Below are 21477 nucleotides of genomic sequence, written 5' to 3' on the forward strand. Positions count from 1 at the left end.
GCAATCCATGTCGCTTTGATTTGATTGCAGGCTGCAGATGATTTTTTAGGAGATCTGTGTATGATGCACTGGTGACAGTGGTCCCTCTAGGCGTGTAATGCTCCAAAATGATGCCTTTTTCGTCCCAAAAGAGAGTCAGCATAACCTTCCCTGCTGATGGTTCTGTTCGAAACCTCTTTGGTTTTGGTGATGAGAAATGGCGCCATTTCTTGCTCGCTCTCATCGTTTCCGTTTGGTGGAAGTGAACCTAGGTTTCGTCCCCAGTAACGATTCTTGCAAGGAAGCCTTCACCTTCTTGTTCAAAGCGCCGAAGAAGTTCTTCACAAGCATCATCACGTCGTTCTCTCATTTCAGGAGTCAGCTGCTGTGGCACCCATTTTGCAGACACTTTGTGAAACTGGAGCACCTCATGCACAATGTGGTGTGCTGACCCATGACTAATCTGTAAACATGCTGTAATGTCATTCAGTGTCACTACGCGGTTTTCCTTCACTATAGCTTCAACTGCTGCAATGTTCTGTGGAGTCACAACTCGTTGTGCCTGACCTGGACGAGGAGCATCTTCCACTGAAATCACACCATTTAGAGAACTTCCTGTTCCATTTGTAGAATTGCTGCTGTGACAAACATGCATCACCAAACTGAACCCTCATTCGTCGATGAATTTCAGTAGGTTTCACATCTTCACTACGCAAAAACCGAATAATAGAACGCTGTTCTTCCCTGGTGCAAGTCGAAAGTGGGGCGGCCATCTTTATACTGATACTGCGACGGTATGTGTGCATCTGCACTACGCTGCCACCTACAGGCCATTCTGCACGCTGTTTGTAGCACGCTTACTAACTTAGAGGACAACGGCGCGAAATTTCGATTTGTTACTCTGCTCAAGCGTCAAATGTGCCACACAACAGTAAGTTGTTTAGTCAGCGCATACTTTTGATCGCGGGAGAGCGCAGTTGTAGTGCTACTAATGAACACATTGTCATGCCATGTGTCGGAAAAAAACAGGAAAACTACTCTGAATGGGATCATCGCAACCAACTTTTAACAAAATACAGCTGAATTACCTATACGTCGAAATTGCCTTACCTTACGCTATTATGTTTCGGAAAGAGGTTATAACATGCATATCAACAAAAGCAATAGAAGGGTGTTGGAACGAAGTCCAATGAAACCAGGAGATGCTGAGAGAATTAGATTACAAAATGAGGCACGAAATGTAGTAGACGAATTCTATTTCAGCAGCAAAATATTTGAAGATGGTCGAAGTAGTCAGGATATAAAAAGCACACTGGCAATAGCGAGAAAAGCGTTCCTAAAGAACTACAAATTTTTAAACGTCTGATATACATTTGACTGCTAACAAGTCTTTTTACATCGTACTTGTCTGAATGATAAACTGCAATGTGGTGCTACAGATGAATGCTGAAAACCAATTGGATAGATCGAGTAATGGATGAGGTGGCACTTAATATAATTGTGGAAAAATGAATTTATGACTCAACTTCACTAAAAAAAGGGATCGGTTGATAGGGTACATCGTGAGGCATCAAGGAATCGTCAATTTCATAAGGGCAGGAAATTTTAGAACTAAATGACAACAAAAGCAACGCAAGTTAACAATTCACGTATTTTCCTTTATTTTAGAGCATCGAAAAATTTCAAAGAAGAGCAGTTCTTTTCGTAACATCGCGGAGTACGGAACAGAGTGACACGGTTATGATTTGCGAATTGGGGCAGTAGTCACGAAGACAAAGGCATTTTCTGCTGCGGCGAGATATTTTAGCAAAATTTCAATCACTTACTTTCTCCTCCTGAAAAAATATTTTGTTGACACCCACCTACAAGGAAGAAATGATCATCGTAAGAGAAATCGGAGTTCTCGCGGAAAGAATTAAGTGTTCGTTTCTCCTGAGCACTGTTCGAGAGCGGAACGGTAGAGTCTGCATGTGGTTCGGTGAATCCCTACCCTGGCACTTAACTGTGAATGCAGTGTAGTCACGAAGATGTAGATTTAGATACGGGAGGAGAAGTTATTCCGTTTCTGTTACTTGACGCACTTGGTAAGATGCACCTGGCGCTTAACCATTAGTTCGTATTAAACTTTGGCGATTAATTTTTATCGCTTTTCGCGACATTCGTTGAAACAATGAGGAAATAAAATTAATTGTATATGTCTTCATTTTATATTATAGAAGGCCATACATAGCATACTCTACTCAATTAGCGAGCACTTAATTGGCTGAATTTATTGTTATCCGATGGAGGATCACCTGCCGTGTCTTCATGAGACACGGCAGAGGTGCTTCATATTTGATGCAATACAGCGGTGCAGAGGCGGATTGTCATGACCTGTTCGATGCTACTCGTATTTCTACTCTCGTCTTCTGATAGTACTGATGATGAAAATTTCCTCATTCAGCTGGATTCACGCCAGATACCAATGTGTCGACCACTTTATCGATACTGAGTGACAAGTGATCTCAGACAGAACGCAAGAAGCAACTGGTCGCTTCGAAACATCAAGTGTCTGACTTCGTTGGACAGCCACAAAAGTTATTAGCGTTACGTTTCTTCAGGGTTCAACCGCTTACTACTCTTCCAGAGGAACAGGTGAATGTCAGAAGTTTATGCGCATTGTGCATCATTCGAGGGCCTGATTCGAACAGGTGATAGTAGTTTACGAATCTGCCGCTCGAGACCAGCTGTATGCAGAATACACTTGATGTGGCGTGCAGTGCTAGTAAGAAAAGACATATACCTTAAACTATGTAGGAGACGTTGGGACAAACTGACGAGCGGGACAGCTTGAGTAATAACGTAATTCATATTTCTACGTTATCTACATCTACATCTATATCTACGTGATTACTCTGCAATTCACATTTAAGTGCTTGGCAGAGGGTTCATCGAACCACAATCATACTATCTCTCTACCATTCCACTCCCGAACAGCGCGCGGGAAAAACGAACACCTAAACCTTTCTGTTCGAGCTCTGATTTCTCTTATTTTATTTTGATGATCATTCCTACCTATGTAGGTTGGGCTCAACAAAATATTTTCGCATTCGGAAGAGAAAGTTGGTGACTGAAATTTCGTAAATAGATCTCGCCGCGACGAAAAACGTCTTTGCTTTAATGACTTCCATCCCAACTCGCGTATTATATCTGCCACACTCTCTCCCCTGTTACGTGATAATACAAAACGAGCTGCCCTTTTTTGCACCCTTTCGATGTCCTCCGTCAATCCCACCTGGTAAGGATCCCACACCGCGCAGCAATATTCTAACAGAGGACGAACGAGTGTAGTGTAAGCTGTCTCTTTAGTGCACTTGTTGCATCTTCTAAGTGTCCTGCCAATGAAACGCAACCTTTGACTCGCCTTCCCCACAATATTATCTATGTGGTCTTTCCAACTGAAGTTGTTCGTAATTTTAACACCCAGGTACTTAGTTGAATTGACAGCCTTGACAGTTGTACTATTTATCGAGTAATCGTATTCCAACCGATTTCTTTTGGAACTCATCTGCCATACGGATGCTTTTAACACTTCACACGATGAGAGACTAACAACTTGCACAGTGAAGCCGCTGCCTGCGGTCCAGTGTGTTGTCTGATGGTACAAGTCTCAAGATATTACATGAGATCTTGTGATACAACGTGTAGGATACTTGGTTACGCTCTGCTGTAGATTACTACCTCAGACAGTATGCGTTCCACAGTCACTGTATATTCATGTTTCCTTTAATCCTATTCCAAAAATCAAAAACATTTAACATAAGGCGACTCGGAAGTTGAATGGGTCCAGATGTCGGCCTTGTCATGTAATAAGCTATGCTTCTTACAGTTACATTCGTTAATGAGTTCGCAGAAAGTGAGATCCACCTTTATGACTGTTTTGTGTTTAACGAATGTCAATTTGCTGTGCCGAAAAATTCAGATCTTCTTCTCGTTACGGCCTATACCGAAACTGAAAATGCTCCTGCTCATATTACAGCACTTACGACCTGCCAACGTAAACTTTTAATGAACCTCCTGATTGCATTAGGCAGAGCAAACTGAAGAAGCGAGACGTTGAACAAATAGTGATCCATTAAGCCAAAACAAATAGGAAAGGACACAGTACCTAAAACGTAAGCATATTAAGAAGCTCAGCTATGAAATTGATGTCGATTGACAAGGATTTGCACGGGATGGGACAAAAATGTTTGAAGCAACAAGGAAAAACATCGAAATAAACTGTAGTGCAGTGCCCTGTACTCCAAGAGAGTGGTAGACAGCCCAGAGAATTTTAACAGCACACATGGCTGCAGAGAAATGCTGTCTTCGATGGAGGATTTGTGTGTGCTTTTATAAAATCAGAAACATTTATTTTTAGTTATTCATCATTTAGTTTATTTAGTTTAATAACTCTTGCAGCAATCGTTTTTGCAAACAAAATTACTGCAGGTCCGCCTGCTAAGCAAACAACTGTTTGTTGACATACAACTGTAACACGTTCAGCATCTTCGATCCATATTTATTGTCTATTCTTTTTTCAATTCCGTAAAATGTAATAATGTTGTAAGCGATAATTATTCTAATGAAATTAGACCTAAACACAGTTTTTGTCTGTTGTTGTCATTAATTTTTTACATTCTTGTTTTGTGTAGGATCCTCTGCGCAATAATGAATACCAGTAACTTGTCATCTGCATTTAAATGATATTACTGCAAGTCTGGTTGGTGAGTTAATATATCATTTTATCTCTGAACGTAATTTCGTTGTGCGAAAATATTTTGCAGATGTGTTTGCCGATTGCTTACAGATAGCTTCCGAAAATTCTTTCTCATCTGGACTCTCAGCTGTTGCTGAGATGCACGCATAAGCACTACTTATATTTCGCGGCATTTCATTCATAAATGACTCTTTCCCACTTCACAAAACACAGAATTAATGTTTCCGCTGTGAGTCCAGTCTCTATCGATGTTCAATTGTTCCCAAATAAGTTTGCACGCGGGCGTCCTCTCGTGGGTGTGTGCGTGTGTTTCCCCAGATCTGGTAAGCGTACAGATATCGACCTGTCTTGATGTATCGAATCTAGCTTTACGCTTCTTTGCTACAGCGTAGCGGCATCGCTAACGGGGATGCCCCATTGTTCCAGAAGGGACAGCCTGGTGCCTGGAGATCGTTTGGCGCAGAGAGATGAGTCAGTCACGCGAGGGCTATTAGGCGAGGAGGACGCGTATGTATGTGACAAAAACGATTGCGATTAAATTAATAATTTTGAAACACAGGATTAATTTCGTCTCGGGAAGCTGTTGTATAATTAAAAAAGAATCAGCAGTGGTAAACTCTGTGGTATCACGTACCAAAACCACCCTACCAGCGTCTCAAAGCTGACAACGGAATTGCAAGTTTCCGTCAGACGCCGACAGCAGTTGCGTGGGATCCGGCGGACCCAATGGTGCACACTCGCTGAGTCTCGCCTCCCGCGGCTCCATACAAGTGGCGTCTGCCACCGCTCGGACAATAGTGAACACCGAAACATCCTGAAGAAGATCCCAACAGAGAGGTCGAAACGTCGATTACTTTAGAAGGAAATATGACGCGGTCTAACAACCCAGAATTTAACTTTAGTGACAAAGGCGACGAATACCTGCAGACTTACATAAAACTCAAATGAGCTCGTGACAAATAAGTGATTGTAATGATGAGTGCGATCAGAACAAGTAGGGACGCCATATTGGAAATTTAAGTGAAATAAATTAACTTTATCATACAGAAGTGTTGACATATTGCAATCTTTTCACTATCATTAGAAAATTTTGGAAGGGACTGAGCTGTAAACAGCATAGGATAATAAGTAGGGCATGTGTTCTAGGACTACAGTCAGAACTTTATCGGCACATGTACCTTGGGAGTAAGTTTGCCCTCAAAACTGGCTACTTTTGAATAACTGATGCCTCATTTTTCTACGAGACAGACCACAGCAAGTAACAAGAAGTATAAATCGATAAATAGTATCGAGGGATGGCTTACAAGGCGCCCACGAATACCTAGTCTGCACGTTGGTTACGAAGTGCATACAAGCTTGAAACAAGCAACACAGCAAGTGCGTGGTGTACGTCAAAGAACTGCGGTTGGCTGGCGCGTGGCAACCAGCACTTTAATTGACAAAGGTCAATCACGAAGTTATTTTAATGAAAATGTATGTAAAACATTGCTATACTGCAGTGTATCACATTCAATGCTTGTGAATTGAGGTTTGACCATAAAAGATTTTGATTCTTACAGTTTTCAACATGGCTGTTACTCAGCACTCGTATACTACACTCATGCTCATAAATTAAGGATAATTGCAGAATGTGGTGCCACAAAACGTGGCACTATACAAAACTGGCGCTAATAGTATAGGCACATATGGAACACACACGACACAGATCTGTTAAGTCCACGGTATTGGTGAAACACATGTGCTACAAAACGCCACTGTTTCTTGCGCATGTACCCCGACGTCAATATGGAATATGATAACCATGCACACGTACACAGGCCGCACAACGGGTTGGCATACTCTGGATGACATGATCGAGCAGCTGCTAGGGTATAGCCACCCATTCTTGCACCAGTGCCTGTCGGAGGTCCTGAAATGTCGTAGGGATTTGAAGACGTGCAGTGATACGCCGACCGAGAGCATCCCAGACGTGCTAGATGGGATTTAGGTATGGAGAACAGGCAGGCCACTCCACTCGCCTGACATCTTCTGTTTCAAGGTACTACTCCATGATGGCAGCTCGGTGGGGCCCTACGTTATCATCCATCAGGAGGAAGGTGGGACCCACTGCACTCATGAAAAGGCGGACATACTGGTGCGAAATGACGTCCCGATACACTTGACCTGTTACAGTTCCTCTGTCAAAGAAATGCAGGGGTGTATGTGCACCAATCGTAGTCCCACCCCACACCATCAAACCACGACCACCATACAGGTCCCTTTCAAGCACACTAAGGGGTTGGTATCTGGTTCCTGGTTCACGCCAGATGAAAACCCGGCGAGAATCACTTATATCTGGACTCGTCCGAGAACATAACCTGGGACCACTTTTCCAATGAGCATGTACCGTGTTCTTGACACCAAGGTTTACGGGCTCTGCTGTGACCAGGGGTCAGTGGAATGCACCTTGTAGGTCTCCGGGCGAATAAGCCACGTCTGTTCAGTCGTCTGTAGACTGTGTGTCTGGAGACAATTGCTCCAGTGGCTGCGGTAAGGTCCCGAACAAGGCTACCTGCAGTACTTCGTGGCCGTCTGCGGGTACTGATGGTGAGATATCGGTGTTCTTGTGGTTTTGTGCACTGTGGACGTCCCGTACTGTAGCGCCTGGACACTTTTTCTATCTGCTGGTATCGTTGCCATAATCGCGAGATCACACTTTGTGGCACACGGAGGGCCCGTGCTACGACCTGCTGTGTTTGACCAGCTTCCAGTCGCCCTAGTGTTCTACCCCTCATAACGTCATCAATATGTGTTCTTTGAGCCATTTTCAACACACAGTCACCGTTAGCACGTCTGAAAACGTCTGCATCGTACTCTGACATGCACCAACAGATCTCTGCGAATGCGGACTGCTGACAGCGCCAATGTGCAAAGACCGCAGTTCAAATGCACCGCATTGTCATACCCTGAGGTGATTTAAACCCGCAAACCGCCCACCAGAGCGTTGTTTCACCATGTATCTGCATTATCCTTAATTATGGGCATGAGTGTAGTTTCAACATAGGTCTGTACAGCCAACCAGTTGCACGTAATTGATAGGTACATTGACCTAGGTTTCGACACCTGTTAGGAGTGTCTTCATCAGAATGAAATTTTGATAAATGGTAAAATTACATTGCTGAAAAGCAACGTTCATTATTTAGAGCAGCTGATGTTCCCAGCTAGGCAGACGTGGGAAAGGCTATAACGTTTTATTTCACTTTTGACTTGAGCATATCTCCGTCCGAACAGGCCTTGGAAGGCCCAACGGTACCGACCGGCCTCCGTGTCATCCTCACAGCCCAGGGGCATCACTGGATGCAGATACGGAGGGCCATGTGGTCAGCACACTGTTCTCCCGGCCGTTGTCAGTTTTCGTGACGGGAGCCGCTACTGCTCAGTCAACTAGCTGCTCAGTTTGCCTCACAAGGGCTGAGTGCACCCCGATTGCCAACAGCGCTCGGCAGACCGGACGGTAACCCATCCAAATGCTAGCTCAGCCCGACAGCACTTAACTTCGGTGATCTGACGGGAACCGGTGTTACCACTGCGGCAAGGCCGCTGGCTGACTTGAGCATAGCTGTTCTAAAATCTGACCATTGCTTTTTAGCAATGTAATTTTACCATTTAGCGAAATTTCATTCTGATGAAGACTCCCCCAGTAGGTGTCGAAACGTGGGTCAATGTACCTTCCAGTTCTGCGCAACCAGTTGACTGTGTAATCCTGTAGTGGATCTTGGTTCTGTACGAATGGTGTGAGCACGGGCCTGCCAGCGCGACAGCTGGGCGCGGCGACTCACCGGCGGTGGTGCCCCCTCCGGAGTGCAGCGCGGTGGCGACGACGTCGGGCGAGCCGTGCTCTACGGTGAGCCGCAGCGCGTCGTGTCCGGGCCCGTAGAGCGCGTGCGGCAGCAGCCGCAGCAGGCAGGAGAGCGCCACCAGCAGCGTGCCGGCCGCCACCCAGCGCGGCCGGTGCCCGCGGCTGCCCAGGTAGCTCAGCGCCAGCACCGACACCGTCGAGGCCATCTCGGACGCGCCGTAGATCAGACCTGCCGGCAGCCCGAGCGCTCAGCCTCCTCCGTCCGCAGCCATCTCGTGGCTTCTGGCGAGTAACGTACGGGTTTGTCCTCTTGACTATTGCAGACGCCACAGCCGATTTTCGCTGTTTGGGGAAGGGAGCTTTCTCTAGCCACGAGATAGTGACTGTTTTAAAACTGTATGTTAGTGTAACATTTTTTCTCAAAGTGATGCAATACTGCAGTCTGGGTGCTAGGGCGGATGACTTCACATCTTTGTTGTACGAGCCAAAGGCATAGGTGAGACTACTCTACTGCATTGCCTCCTTACTTAGCTTGCATTTATCGCGAATCTCTTGCCCAACGTAAAGTCCCGAGTGACTCGAAAAAAGCGTAGTTGACGCCTGTATATAAGAAGCATAGAAAAATTCTCGAACATGTTCTCAGTTCGAATATAATGAATTTCCTTGAGACAGAGAAGTTACTGTCCATGCATCAGCACGGCTTTAGAAAGCATCGCTCCTGCGAAACGCAACTCGCACTTTTTTCACATGATATCTTGCGAACCATGTATGAAGGGTATGAGACGGATGCCGCATTCCTTGACTTCCGGAAAGCGTTTGATTCGGTGCCCCACTGCACACTCCTAACTAAGGTACGAGCATATGGGTTTGGTTCCCAAATATGTGAGTCGCTCGAAGACTTCTTAAGTAATAGAACCCAGTACGTTGTCCTCGATGGAGAGTGTTCATCGGAGGTGAGGGTATCATCTGGAGTGCCCCAGGGAAGTGTGGTAGGTCCACTGTCTACATGAATGATCTTTTGGATAGGGTGGATAGCAATGTGCGGCTGTTTGCTGATGATGCTGTGGTGTACGGGAAGGTGTCGTCATTGAGTGACTGAATGAGAATACAAGATGACTTGGACAGGATTTGTGATTGTTGTAAATAATGGCAGCTAACTCTAAATATAGATAAATGTAAATTAATGCAGATGAATAGGAAAAAGAATCCCGTAATGCTTGAATACTCCATTAGTAGTGTAGCGCTTGACACAGTCACGTCGATTAAATATTTGGGCGTAACATTGCAGAGTGATATGAAGTGGGAGAAGCATGTAATGGCAGTTGTGGGGAAGGCGGATAGTCGTCTTCGGTTCATTGGTAGAATTTTGGGAAGATGTGGTTCATCTGTAAAGGAGACCGCTTATAAAACACTAATACGACCTATTCTTGAGTACTGCTCGAGCGTTTGGGATCCCTATCAGGCCAGATTGAGGGAGGACATAGAAGCAATTCAGAGGCGGGCTGCTAGATTTGTTGGTTTGATCATCACGCGAATGTTACGGAAATGCTTTAGGAACTCGGGTGGGAGTCTCTGGAGGAAAGGAGGCGTTCTTTTCGTGAATCGCTACTCAGGAAATTTAGAGAACCAGCATTTGAGGCTGACTGCAGTGCAATTTTACTGCCGCCAACTTATATTTCGCGGAAAGACCACAAAGATAAGATAAGAGAGATTAGGGGTCGTACAGAGGCATATAGGCAGTCATTTTTCCCTCGTTCTGTTTGGGAGTAGAACAGGGAGAGAAGATGCTAGTTGTGGTACGAGGTACCCTCCGCCACGCACCGTATGTTGGATTGCGGAGTATGTATGTAGATGTAGATGTAGATGACTGAGTGTCTCTGTAAATGGACATGAACCCTGTCATTGGTAGAAAACTTCAGAGCCCGACGCGCCGATTACGCTCGCGCCTGATTGGCCCGACCGGCGCCGAGGAAGCAGAGAAGCCCATGGTCCAGCGGCTATAAAGATGCGGACGAGACATGAACCCGACACTTCGCCTGAAGATGGCGGCCGGCCGGTGTGGCCGTGCGGTTCTAGGCGCTTCAGTCTGGAGCCGCGTGACCGCTACGGTCGCAGGTTCGAATCCTGCCTCGGGCATGGATGTGTGTGATGTCCTTAGGTTAGTTAGGTTTAAGTAGTTCTAAGTTCTAGGGGACTGATGACCACAGATGTTAAGTCCATAGTGCTCAGAGCCATTTGAAACATTTTTTTTAAGATGGCAAGTAAGAAACTTGCTGAAACGTTGCTGGAAAACAACACATCGACTCGGCGGTCAACTCGAGAAGATTTTATCACAGTAAGTACATGGTGTTTCCACAATATTCTGAAACAAGCAATATTGTAAATACGTTACGTAAATATGTCGGTCGAAAAGCAGCTAACAAGAATGTTACTCTATGGGGGCTGGAGTGGGTGAAAGCATGCAACAGCACATAGTTTGTAGCACACACAACCAGGCGGAAGGTTGCCTAACACAGAAGCATGAGATATGTGGCGGACAAGGCGACCAGTGAGACCCCAGAATACCGAGAGGCGACAGACACAGATATTGTATATACAAATAAACGATGCACCGCGAAGGAATTATCTGAATGGGCGGAAATCCGTAGATCTATTCTACATGTGCAAACAAATGATAACAATTTCAGAAATCTGTACGATTTATTCAAGAGAAAGACCTTCACAAATTGGGCAAGTCAATAACTCGTTGGTCCATCTCTCGCCTTTATGGAAGCAGTTCTTCCGTTTGGCACTGATCGTCAGAGTTGTTTAATGTCCTCCTGAGGTATACCCTGCTAAATCCTGCCCAATTGGTGCATTCGTTGCCAAAATCCCGGACCCTGCCTATATTTCTCCAAACTTTATCAATTAGGAGGAGATCCGACTACCTTGCTGGTTAAGGTAGGGTTTGAAAAGCACGAAGAAAAGCAGTGGAAACTGTTGTCGTGTGCGGGCGGGCATTTTCTTGCTGAAATAGAAGCCCAGGATGGCGTGCCATGGAGGCCAACCAAAGGGGCGTAGAACATCGTCGACATAACGCTGTGCTGCATGTGTCCTACTTTGAAAAGAAATGGCTCTTCAAACCATCACTCCTGGTTTTCGGGCCGCACGACGGGCAACAGTCGTGTTGATATCCACCAATGTCCGGGGCCTCGTCAGCGGGGTTCATCACTGAAGCCAATTCTTCTCCAATCAGATTCCAGCTTGAATACGTGTCTGGAGACGCCCAGGAAATCAACGGAGAACCAACCTGACTGTCACCCACCATACTGCCCGACAACCAGGAGTAATGGTTTGGGATGTCCCTCGTTTTCATAGTAGAACCCCTTTGGTTGTCATCCGTGACATATTTACAGCGCAGTCGTAGGTCGATGGTATTCTACGTCCCGTTTTGTTACCCTTCGAGGCAAGCCATCCTGGGCTTATATTTCGACAAGACAATGCTGCCCATGCACAGGGAGAGTTTCTATTGCTTGTCCTCTTAATTGCGAAACCCTACATCGGCCAGCAAAGTCGCCAGGTCCCTTCCCAATACAGAACGTTTGGAGCATGGACGGGGCCTTCCAACCTGATCGGGATTTTGACAATCTAACACGCCAGTGGGACAGAAATTGGCACGATATCCATCAGCAGGACATCCAACAACTCTATCAATCAATGCTAAGCAGAACAATTGCTTGCGTAAGGGCCAGACGTGGACCACCGCGTTATTGACATGTTCAGTTTGTGAAGCTCTTTCTCTTGACTACATAATCCAATTTCTCTGAAGCTGTAATCATTTGTTTGCCTGCAAATGTTCATTACGTCTACCGATTTGCGTCCCTTTCGGATAATTCCTTTGTGGTGCGTCGTTTTCTTCGCTTAGGGTGTAAGGCTGTTTGTGTGTTTTTCTTTACCTGATGCTGCAAGTGGATATTACCTGTGCACTGCAAATATTCAATAATACAAAGAAACTTCTATATATAAAATAAAATTAAATTGCATAAAAATCCCAATTATAAAGTAATAATCGCATGGGAAATGTAGTATACTGGTTCTTATTCTTCCTTGCTAATTTTAACGTGTACAGATAATTCCGCTGTATCTGATAGTATTGGTTTATTAAAAAAGGTGTATATGTATGTACAAACAATTTTTCAAAGTACAAAAAAACTTTTGTGAAAAATAGCTTTGCATTTATTTTATAACTAACGATAAATTTAAAAAAAAAATTGTTACTGAATATATGTAAAAAATAATAACAAAAAGAAAAAAATTCTGTCAATAAACCATGAAGTATTATTTGGAAAAGGACCTAACCCCTTCACTTCAGAGTGCACTACGCTCATGCAGCTATGCTGGAGAGACAAAAAGTCGGAAATTATTTCCAATAATTCAGATATTAATTTATTATTATTTGTTGCTATCACTAAGGTGAAGAGATCTCGTATCATGATGCTCATACAGGAGGCGAGTGGGGGGGTTCCGCCATTTTAATGTCTTACCATTGGCTCAGTGGAAAAGGGGGTAGGGCGAATATGACCTACATTTTCCCACCAATTTTGTGTCATGCTATTGCCAAAGATATGTGGGTGGGGTGTGGGGTATCAGGTTACATACTGACCCTTACTGTACACACACAAATGCCCAACAGGTATGGGCAGGGTATCGAGTTACATCCTCACCCTGAGGATAACAATCCTAATCGTCTCGGGTGGGTGGACAAGCTGGCGGGGGGGGGGGGGGGGGAGGGGGAGGGAAGGAGCAGAGGTAGCTGACCTTGACTATACCTCACACAATTGCTTCAGGTGTAACAAGATCTCCTCTACCCCCTGATGTCTTATCCGTGACGTTGAGATGAGAAACTGTATATAACAGGTTTTGTGGTTGAACTGGTACTGCCCCACTACTTACATCTTCTCATAATCCTGCTAATTGGGTTTTGGTCATGGCCTACTATGCTTTTTTTTTTCCTTGATAACAGGTATTGTTGTCCATTGTGTGTGTGTATGTGTGTGTGTGTGTGTGTGTGTGTGTGTGTGTGTGTGTGTATCTGTTTGCTTACCTGTGGTCCTGCTGGGGATGTTGAACCTCTTCTCTAGCGTGCTGATAGTGCCGACGAAGTACGAGCCGAGCACGAAGGAGGACATGCCGAGCAAGCCGTGTAGCACAGCATAGGCCTTATCGCTGGCGAGCGGCTGCAACCAGCGCGGCGCCCACGATCCCAGGCCACAAGAGGTGGAGACTACCCCAGTGCTGCTGCACAGGTCCGCCGCCGTAGTCTCTATCCTCACCTAACAACAGGTAGCGTATCAACTCACACTACAGCTGCTTCAAGGTACTGCGGTTCAGCTGTCAACTAGGCTACGTCAACTTAACGCTACGAGAAACATATTAAATTCTGCAAAAGTGTTAATCTTCGTGTACATTTATTTAATCTATTATGAGGGGGGACCTAAAAGAAACAAGAAATCCTCCACTTCTGAGGGAGAGGCAGCTATGAATTCTCTCCCAATTATGGGCGTAAGTAGATATGTCGTCCCACTCTTTTCCACTGCGTGGCAAACAATGTGAAGCACCAACAAGGGGACGAGAAAACGAATGAAACTGCACTGGCTGAAAGGGTATGTGATGTTGTTTCAGTGATTACGCAATCGAATCATATTTATGAAGAACTTGCCAGTACGAGGCCATTTATCAGTACGATGTTGCCTGGATGCAAGCGCTGATTTGGTTGGTAGCAGTGTCATAAAGCCATTATATAACCTCTCCTGAGGCAAGCTTGCCCAAACTGTTATAACTGATCCTTGATATCATGGATGGAGTTGACGTCTGACCTAGTCCCTCAAATATTCTGTTGGGTACAGATCGGGGGACCTTGCTGGCCATAGGGATACAACATCACACACAGGTCATCCTGATACGTGACACGTGTGGATGAGATTTCACCTGTTGAAAAATGGCACCACGATGCTATCTCATGAGAGATAACACATGAGGATGGAATATGTCCCTGACGTTCTGTTGTGCCGTCAGGTTTACCTAAATCACTATGAGTTGTTACCCTGACGTCATACAATATTTGGCTACACCATGACGTCACAAACAGCTCCACTGTGTCTCTCCCAAACATTGGAAGAATGGAGCCTCTGGCCAGGTCACCCTCATACTCGCCAGCGATGGTCATTCAGAGTAGTGCAGAACTCCAATTTGCTGAACACAGTGCAACGCCGTTCATTCACAGTTCATACTTCCTAGTCATAGCATCCCTGCAGACGCAGCTGTTTGTGTTGGGTGTTACCGGCAGGCTACACATGGGACCGTACCTCCCTAGCCTGACTGCTACTAGTCTTAGACGAATGGTGCGGAATGATACAGAATTTGTAGGGAATCCATTTCGTGTTCTCGGATGGCGGGTGGAGATGTTAAGGTATTATGACGTACTTGGTGCAGAATCCTCCCTTGTTGTGGTCAGACGTGGTCGACTGGAATCTTGACAACGTCATTGATGCCCTCACGTTCCCATGCACTCCAACATTGCGCCACTGTCACAACCGAATGCCCCATGAATGTGAACAATGTATGATTCAATCAGCTGGCCAAATGGAGACCCACAATGATGCCCATTTCAAACTCTGTCAAATGCAGACAATGCCGTTTCACACAAATACGCAGCATCTCCTTGTCCTTCACAGTCATCACTCAACATCTGATGCTGTTCACACCCTTTATGTACCCCACCCTACTCAAACAACACTAAACATGAACAGCTTTAATGCACTCCTCTGGTGGCCATTCTCTGCGTCAAAGAGAATTGCATCGCTGATCATTTACATATCCAGCGATGGTGTGCATGTGTATGAATTTATGTTGAGATCTGACCATGTCCATTTTTGTCAGGCAATGCACATAACTGAATCAGCCCAAGAACTATGTTATGATGGGTATAGAGAAAATTCACTGCCTCTCAAATGAGAGATAGTTGTCCACTCAGTAGTTTTTTGATAGCTTCAAGACAAGTATATTTTATTAGGGCGTGCAAAACAGATTCTTACATATTATTTATATAATAATGGATTACATAGCTCTTGACTTAATGATACTAAATTACATCCTTCAGTAAATAAATGCAGTGTTATCTGTTGAATTGGAAAATAAAGCTAGGAAATATCCACGAAAGATAGTTTCACTGATTAATCATTAATGTTAACGGTTGCTGAAAAATAAAAATTTGAAATATAAAAAGAAATGAGAACGACTGTAGTAGTAATACGGATATCAAGAAAAACGACTAGTAAAAAGTACCACTGATTAATGATATGTAAAGGGTGGAAACATAGCATAAACTTTGAAAAACCCTTTTTCCAACTTTTGTACTTGAGCCACTTGGTTTGCTTACAAAGCTCCAAATCTTATCATGTTGATGTACTTTGTAGGCTTACAACTGGAAGCATATGGAGGAAGGTGGGTGATAGAAAAGTTCGTTAACCTGAAGTTTCAGCATGGGTTGCTTCTTCTTCCATTACAATGTCGTTCGTAGAAATGCTGAAATGTTTCAACACAGTACAAAAGTTCAATATGAAGGGCAACAAACGGGTGCTACTATACCAGATAAGTTATCACAGTTATGATAGTATCGGTTATATTGTGAAAACTTTTCTTTCACAGTATTGCACTGTTCACACATTATCCCAGTACATAAAGTGGGATCACTGTTTGAGCTAAACCATACAAGACTATCAATTGCTTTTTCATGAGTGGTAACAAGTTCCTCCTATCGTGATAATCACTTAATTCGTTTGTAAATATCAAAATAATCTAATCACAGTGCACGTATAATACACAGCACAGTATTTCCATAGTTAATTCCCATGATAAAGTTCACCGTTCAAACACATTGCTCATTTAATAAAACGTGACTAATGTATGCGAATTTAAGTCGCAACATGCACAAATTGTCTTAAATGGTGCACTGAAATATACTGTTCTGCAAGTGTGTGACATAAGCACATATGCACCACCGAATGATTGCCATTTTACCACTTAAATAAACCTTTTGACTTCGCTTCCAGCCTCTGCTCAGATGAGCAAGTCAGCTTTCTCCATCTCTCTGTATTGGAGGATCCCAACAGTCTCTGGATTTACGTGGTAACTACCACCCACCGTGCACCAAACAAACAAATGTGAAACTGACAGTGTGTTACCGATAGCTGAATCGAGTGGCATGCAGCTTACGACTCCTTACATTAGTTTCCTGCCTTGTTTTATTAAATGCAATTTGGTATGATCAAAACCTTGTGTTTTTTCTAAGTTATATTTTGCTGTATCCATGGTTGTCACATATGTCTTACGTCACAGCCGCTGGCCATGCAGCCTTAGGAAAAACAGATGCTGTAGCTTCAACTATCGCCTGTGGCGCAGCCCCCAGCCACACAGTTGTGTATTGCGGGTTGCCGCTTTTCTAGTATGCCAGCAATACAGCCATAGGATATCACACGTCCAACAGCTGCCTCACAACCAGGTGGCACTACGTTCGCTATTTTCAGCGCTGCTATTGTTGGCACTATCCCGCCTCCACGGGATAGATACCATCACCAGGCTTTCTCGGTATCCTTCTGCCTGATGGCTTTATAGCGCACCACCCGGCCGCTCTCTGAGCAGTAGACATTGGGAGTTCACAATTCACGGTTCTCTGGGTTTAATGGAGACAGAATCATGTGGTCCCTCAATCGGAGTTTCTTTACTGAGCGTGCAATACACTCCAGGCTTTACACAGGCCACATCTGTAGCCCACCAATCGGAGATCACTGTCTCACTTGCCACTTCCAAACCACTGAGTCATTGTGAGTGCCTCAATCGTGGACTATGTCAACGCACAAGCACTTTCTGGATATGTAAGTGACGCTCTATTAGGACAGACCAATGGAAGGCAATGATTACAACTAACATAAACGATACAGCTCATATCTTCTAAGAATACTTTACGATATTTTTTCAGAAGACTAATAAAGTTCGACTGTTCTTTGGCCACCTCGGTGCATACTTACCTTAGTAAATTGTAACATCTACTGGGGATGGACTACACCGGTGGAAAAAAAATTGCAACGTCAGGAAGGAATTGTGTGGTACAAACAAAAGTTGGTAGGCGTGCTTCTACATCTGAATTCAAATTTCGCGCCAGTCGCTTAAGAGTGGCGCTAGTAGCACCACTAAGAGGATACAAATCAGGTTTGCTTTTAATACATGCTGTAACGATCGTCAGCGTTAGCTGCCTTTGAGACGGCATTAGGTGAATTGATGTTAGTCAAGAATACCATTAAGGCGACAAAGACGTCCCCAGCAACTCACTGAGTTTGAATGAGGACGTGTTTACGGCTACGAGAAGCTGTATGTTTCTCCTGAAACATTGTTGAAAGACTTGGCAGTAATGTAGCCAGTGTACATGATTCCTGGAAATTGTGGCGGTCGCGGGAACACCAGGCTCCAGACGGCCACGTGGCACTACTGAGAGGGAAGACCATCGTGTTCGGCATATGACTCTAGCGCAACGTATTGCATCTGCAGCAGAAATTTGAGCCGCAGTCTGCACCACAGTGACACAACGAACTGTTACAAGTCGGTTAACAGTTCCGAGCCGGACACGCTGTAACTGTACACGTCTTAGAAGCACTGGACCTACACCTGGAGATATAGTCTGGGGTGTAATTTCGTATGACACCATGCGCCATCATTGCAAATTTGTACGTCAGTTTGGTGTTGTGCTGCCATCCATGAACAACATTCCAGGGGGTATTTTTCAACAGGATAACGGTCGTCAACATACCGCTGGCGAAACTCAGCATGCTCTATTAAGTGTTGACATATTGCATTGGCCTACTCCATCACCAGACCTGTCTCCTATAGAGCACATATAGGATATCAAAGGGCGACAATTTCAGCGTCGTCCACAAGCAGCATTAACCGTCTCTATATCGATTGATCCACCAAAAGGAAAATGCTTGGAAGTCCATTCCACAAACTGACATCTGGCACCTTTACGAATCAATGGACTTTTGCATGCTTGCATTCAACATTCTGGCGGTAACACCGGTTATTAATGTACCAATATTTCACAGTGACAATGGATTATTTCGCGCTTGCATTAACCTGTGATCTTGCAATGTTAATCACTCAAATATGTTATCTGGGCAAATGTATTCCAGAAATTTCATTACTCTACATTAACGTTTTTTAGTGATTTGGTATTCTACTGTTTTAGTCTTAAAGTGCTTCATTCGAAGACTTGATAACAACTCAGAGTTCCTACCTCGTCTTCGAATGAAGCACTTATGAAACGATTTGAATTCACGAAATCCAGGGATATATCGCACTGCATGGCATTATTGTTTATTTTGAGAGATGCATATGGGGCCTGAACACGGCACAATGAAATGCCTAAATTGGTAGTCTTCAAAATAAAATAAAATAGCACGGCTGTTGGAGAAATTCATTGACATTGCCAATTACTTAACCAGTCGATGTCCCCGTCCATGCTGGACCAACAGAGATACGATATTAGGAGATATCCCACGATCTTTGTCACCTCAGTGAATTTATTTATGTTGAGTGTCAACTGCTTGTCCATGCACCAATTGCAGACCATCTACTGTTCATCCTAGATTTCGCTACGACATCTTGGCGTTGCAACTAAATCTGCGACGATGCTGTTTCTTTTTGTAGCAAATTTCTAACACAGCTACCGAGTCACGGCCGGTCAGCCGCTGATGGCATGAATTTCCGCTTCCTCCGCTCACCGTGTTGCCTTTGAGAGCAGTCTACATCTTTTGGGTGTATAGTGTAGTATTTGTGCTGAATGATGAAAGAAGGGAATGTGTTGTACCTGGTGCTGATACATAGCCTACTGCTCTCCAGTAGCAGCAGGGGGGACCACTGGGATCAACGTCCCAATCCAACGGATTGATCACCATAGTGTCATATACCTTCACTTCGTGTGACACTGCGGAGGGGCTTCGAATTTAGTTCAGAACATTGGCGTAAAATATAGTAATCAGGATGTTTACACCATCACCTCTTCTCCCTTTGGCGGCAAAATACTGATGGTGAAAATTCCTTCCTGCTTCAGGAATCGGAATGGCTACCTGCGAGTCGTGCACTACACCACAGGCGTACGTTACCGACATCGGCTTCGAATGCGCGTTTCAACAGTAATGGTTGCCGGATACGTGATGGTGCCATGAGTTTTACCCAGAAACGAAGCAACAACTGACACTATGGAGCAATGCTCCTCGCTCTATCAAACAAAGTAAAGTAGGCGAGAAACAATGTAAAACGATATCGATTTTCATTTTCAACCTGAATGGTGCAGAAACTATGAATTTGTCTTCCTAGGTTGCATATTTTACCAGTGTTAACACTTTCAAATACTAAAGAGATTGCCTGAGGCACTGTGAAAGACAACGGTCTGCGTTGTGGCGATCAACAATTGGCGCCTCCATCATAACAGTGCTCCCCTTCGCACAGAGAAATACCAGCAGCCTTCGATTTCTGGGTACAGAAATGGTGAATAAAAATCACAGGAGACACAACGTGGCGTAACTTTGGACTTTTGTAAAATATGATTCCATCAACGTGAGAAACGTTACGAAAAGTGAATACTGTGGAGGATCAATAATGTGTAAGAGAACAGTGAAGGGCGAAGCGTGTAATCCTATAATACTCGTTATTTTGGCTTCTTCCTTGTGAAAAAGATTGTGTAAAGTTGTTACTTTAGTAGCCCGAAGCTTATTCAACATAAGTACGCTACGTGACTAATATAATAAGGGAAGATGCTGCCATACGAGTTTTATTTCTTACCAGCAGCTGATCCTCTGAGGTCACAGGACTTTTGTCTGTTGCTGTTTAAATATACGGGGTGGTCAGCAACAATCTGAGAAGCTTCTAATGGTGTTGCAGGGTTGGTTGTGCTGAGAAGTCAATGTTAAGAAAAAAGATCGAAGTGTTGTCTCGTTTCCGAGTTTATTAGCACTGTAGTCAGTCAATCAGGCCGTTGCGCGTGCGAATTCAGGCGCCCCGCCAGATACAGTTAGCGCCAGCTGTTCTCGTACCGTAGAATCGTAGATAATAGTGCACGAGATTGCTCAGCCTTTTAGTCGGGTTCGATCCTACGTCCAGTTTTTGTATCTCTCTCTTGAAGGGTTTTAGAATACCAAAAGAAGAACACATTTGTCGACACAATCTCTGGCGGGCCGCTTGAATTTGTTCGCGCAGTGGCCTGGTTAGGTAACTTCAATGCTATTTAACTCAGGAACGGCATAACGTATCGAATTTTTTCTTAACAATTATTCTGAGTACAGCCTACCTTCCAACACACAATTTCTCAGATTTTCTGGCTATCCTATATATTTTGGCTTTATTCGTCATGCAGCGTGCGACTGCTGACATTGATCTGTCACTCATGAAACTATATTGCAGTGCGTAATGAAACTGGATTTCTTGCATTTAACTTGCGCTACGAAGTTGAAAGTTGTGTTACACCGAGACGTCCCTACGAGATATTATCAAGATTCACAGTGCGCATGTGGACATTTGTTCACCAATAGTTGCGTCCGTAGTATTAACGCTTCAAAGCAACAGATGCCTTGTTGTTCATCAAGAAATTTCTTGGAGGAATTTGAAGAGAAAGGCTGTTTGTGCTCAAAACAAGTAGGATACGAAGAACATCTTTTGGAGTTGTACATGAGAACACGTGACGGAGACGCAAGCGCAAGCGTAAGCTTTCTGCACACGAGGGATGCTATGAATCTGAAGTTCCGAAACTAAGTTGCATTCTGTGTAAGTCTTTATGAGTACGACTTTGGATCACCCTCAAAAGGCCTTCTTCTTCTTCTCCTTCTCCTTGTCCCTA

General features: G+C 44.4%; 1 protein-coding gene and 1 pseudogene across 1 annotated transcript in view; both read right to left on the reverse strand.

Annotated features, from left to right (window-relative positions):
• The window catches only part of LOC124550158 (solute carrier organic anion transporter family member 74D-like), a 106123-nt gene that overhangs the window by 67423 nt on the left and 17223 nt on the right, over positions 1-21477 (reverse strand). The window contains exons 3-4 of the mRNA XM_047125290.1: positions 13639-13867; positions 8536-8784 (exon numbers count right to left, since the gene is read on the reverse strand). Coding sequence (XP_046981246.1) covers positions 8536-8784; positions 13639-13867 — 478 coding nt within the window. The remainder of the gene's footprint in view (positions 1-8535; positions 8785-13638; positions 13868-21477) is intronic.
• Positions 8184-8301, reverse strand: LOC124552540 (annotated as a pseudogene).

This window comes from Schistocerca americana, chromosome 1, assembly GCF_021461395.2.
Source record: "Schistocerca americana isolate TAMUIC-IGC-003095 chromosome 1, iqSchAmer2.1, whole genome shotgun sequence".
NCBI lineage: Eukaryota > Metazoa > Arthropoda > Insecta > Orthoptera > Acrididae > Schistocerca > Schistocerca americana.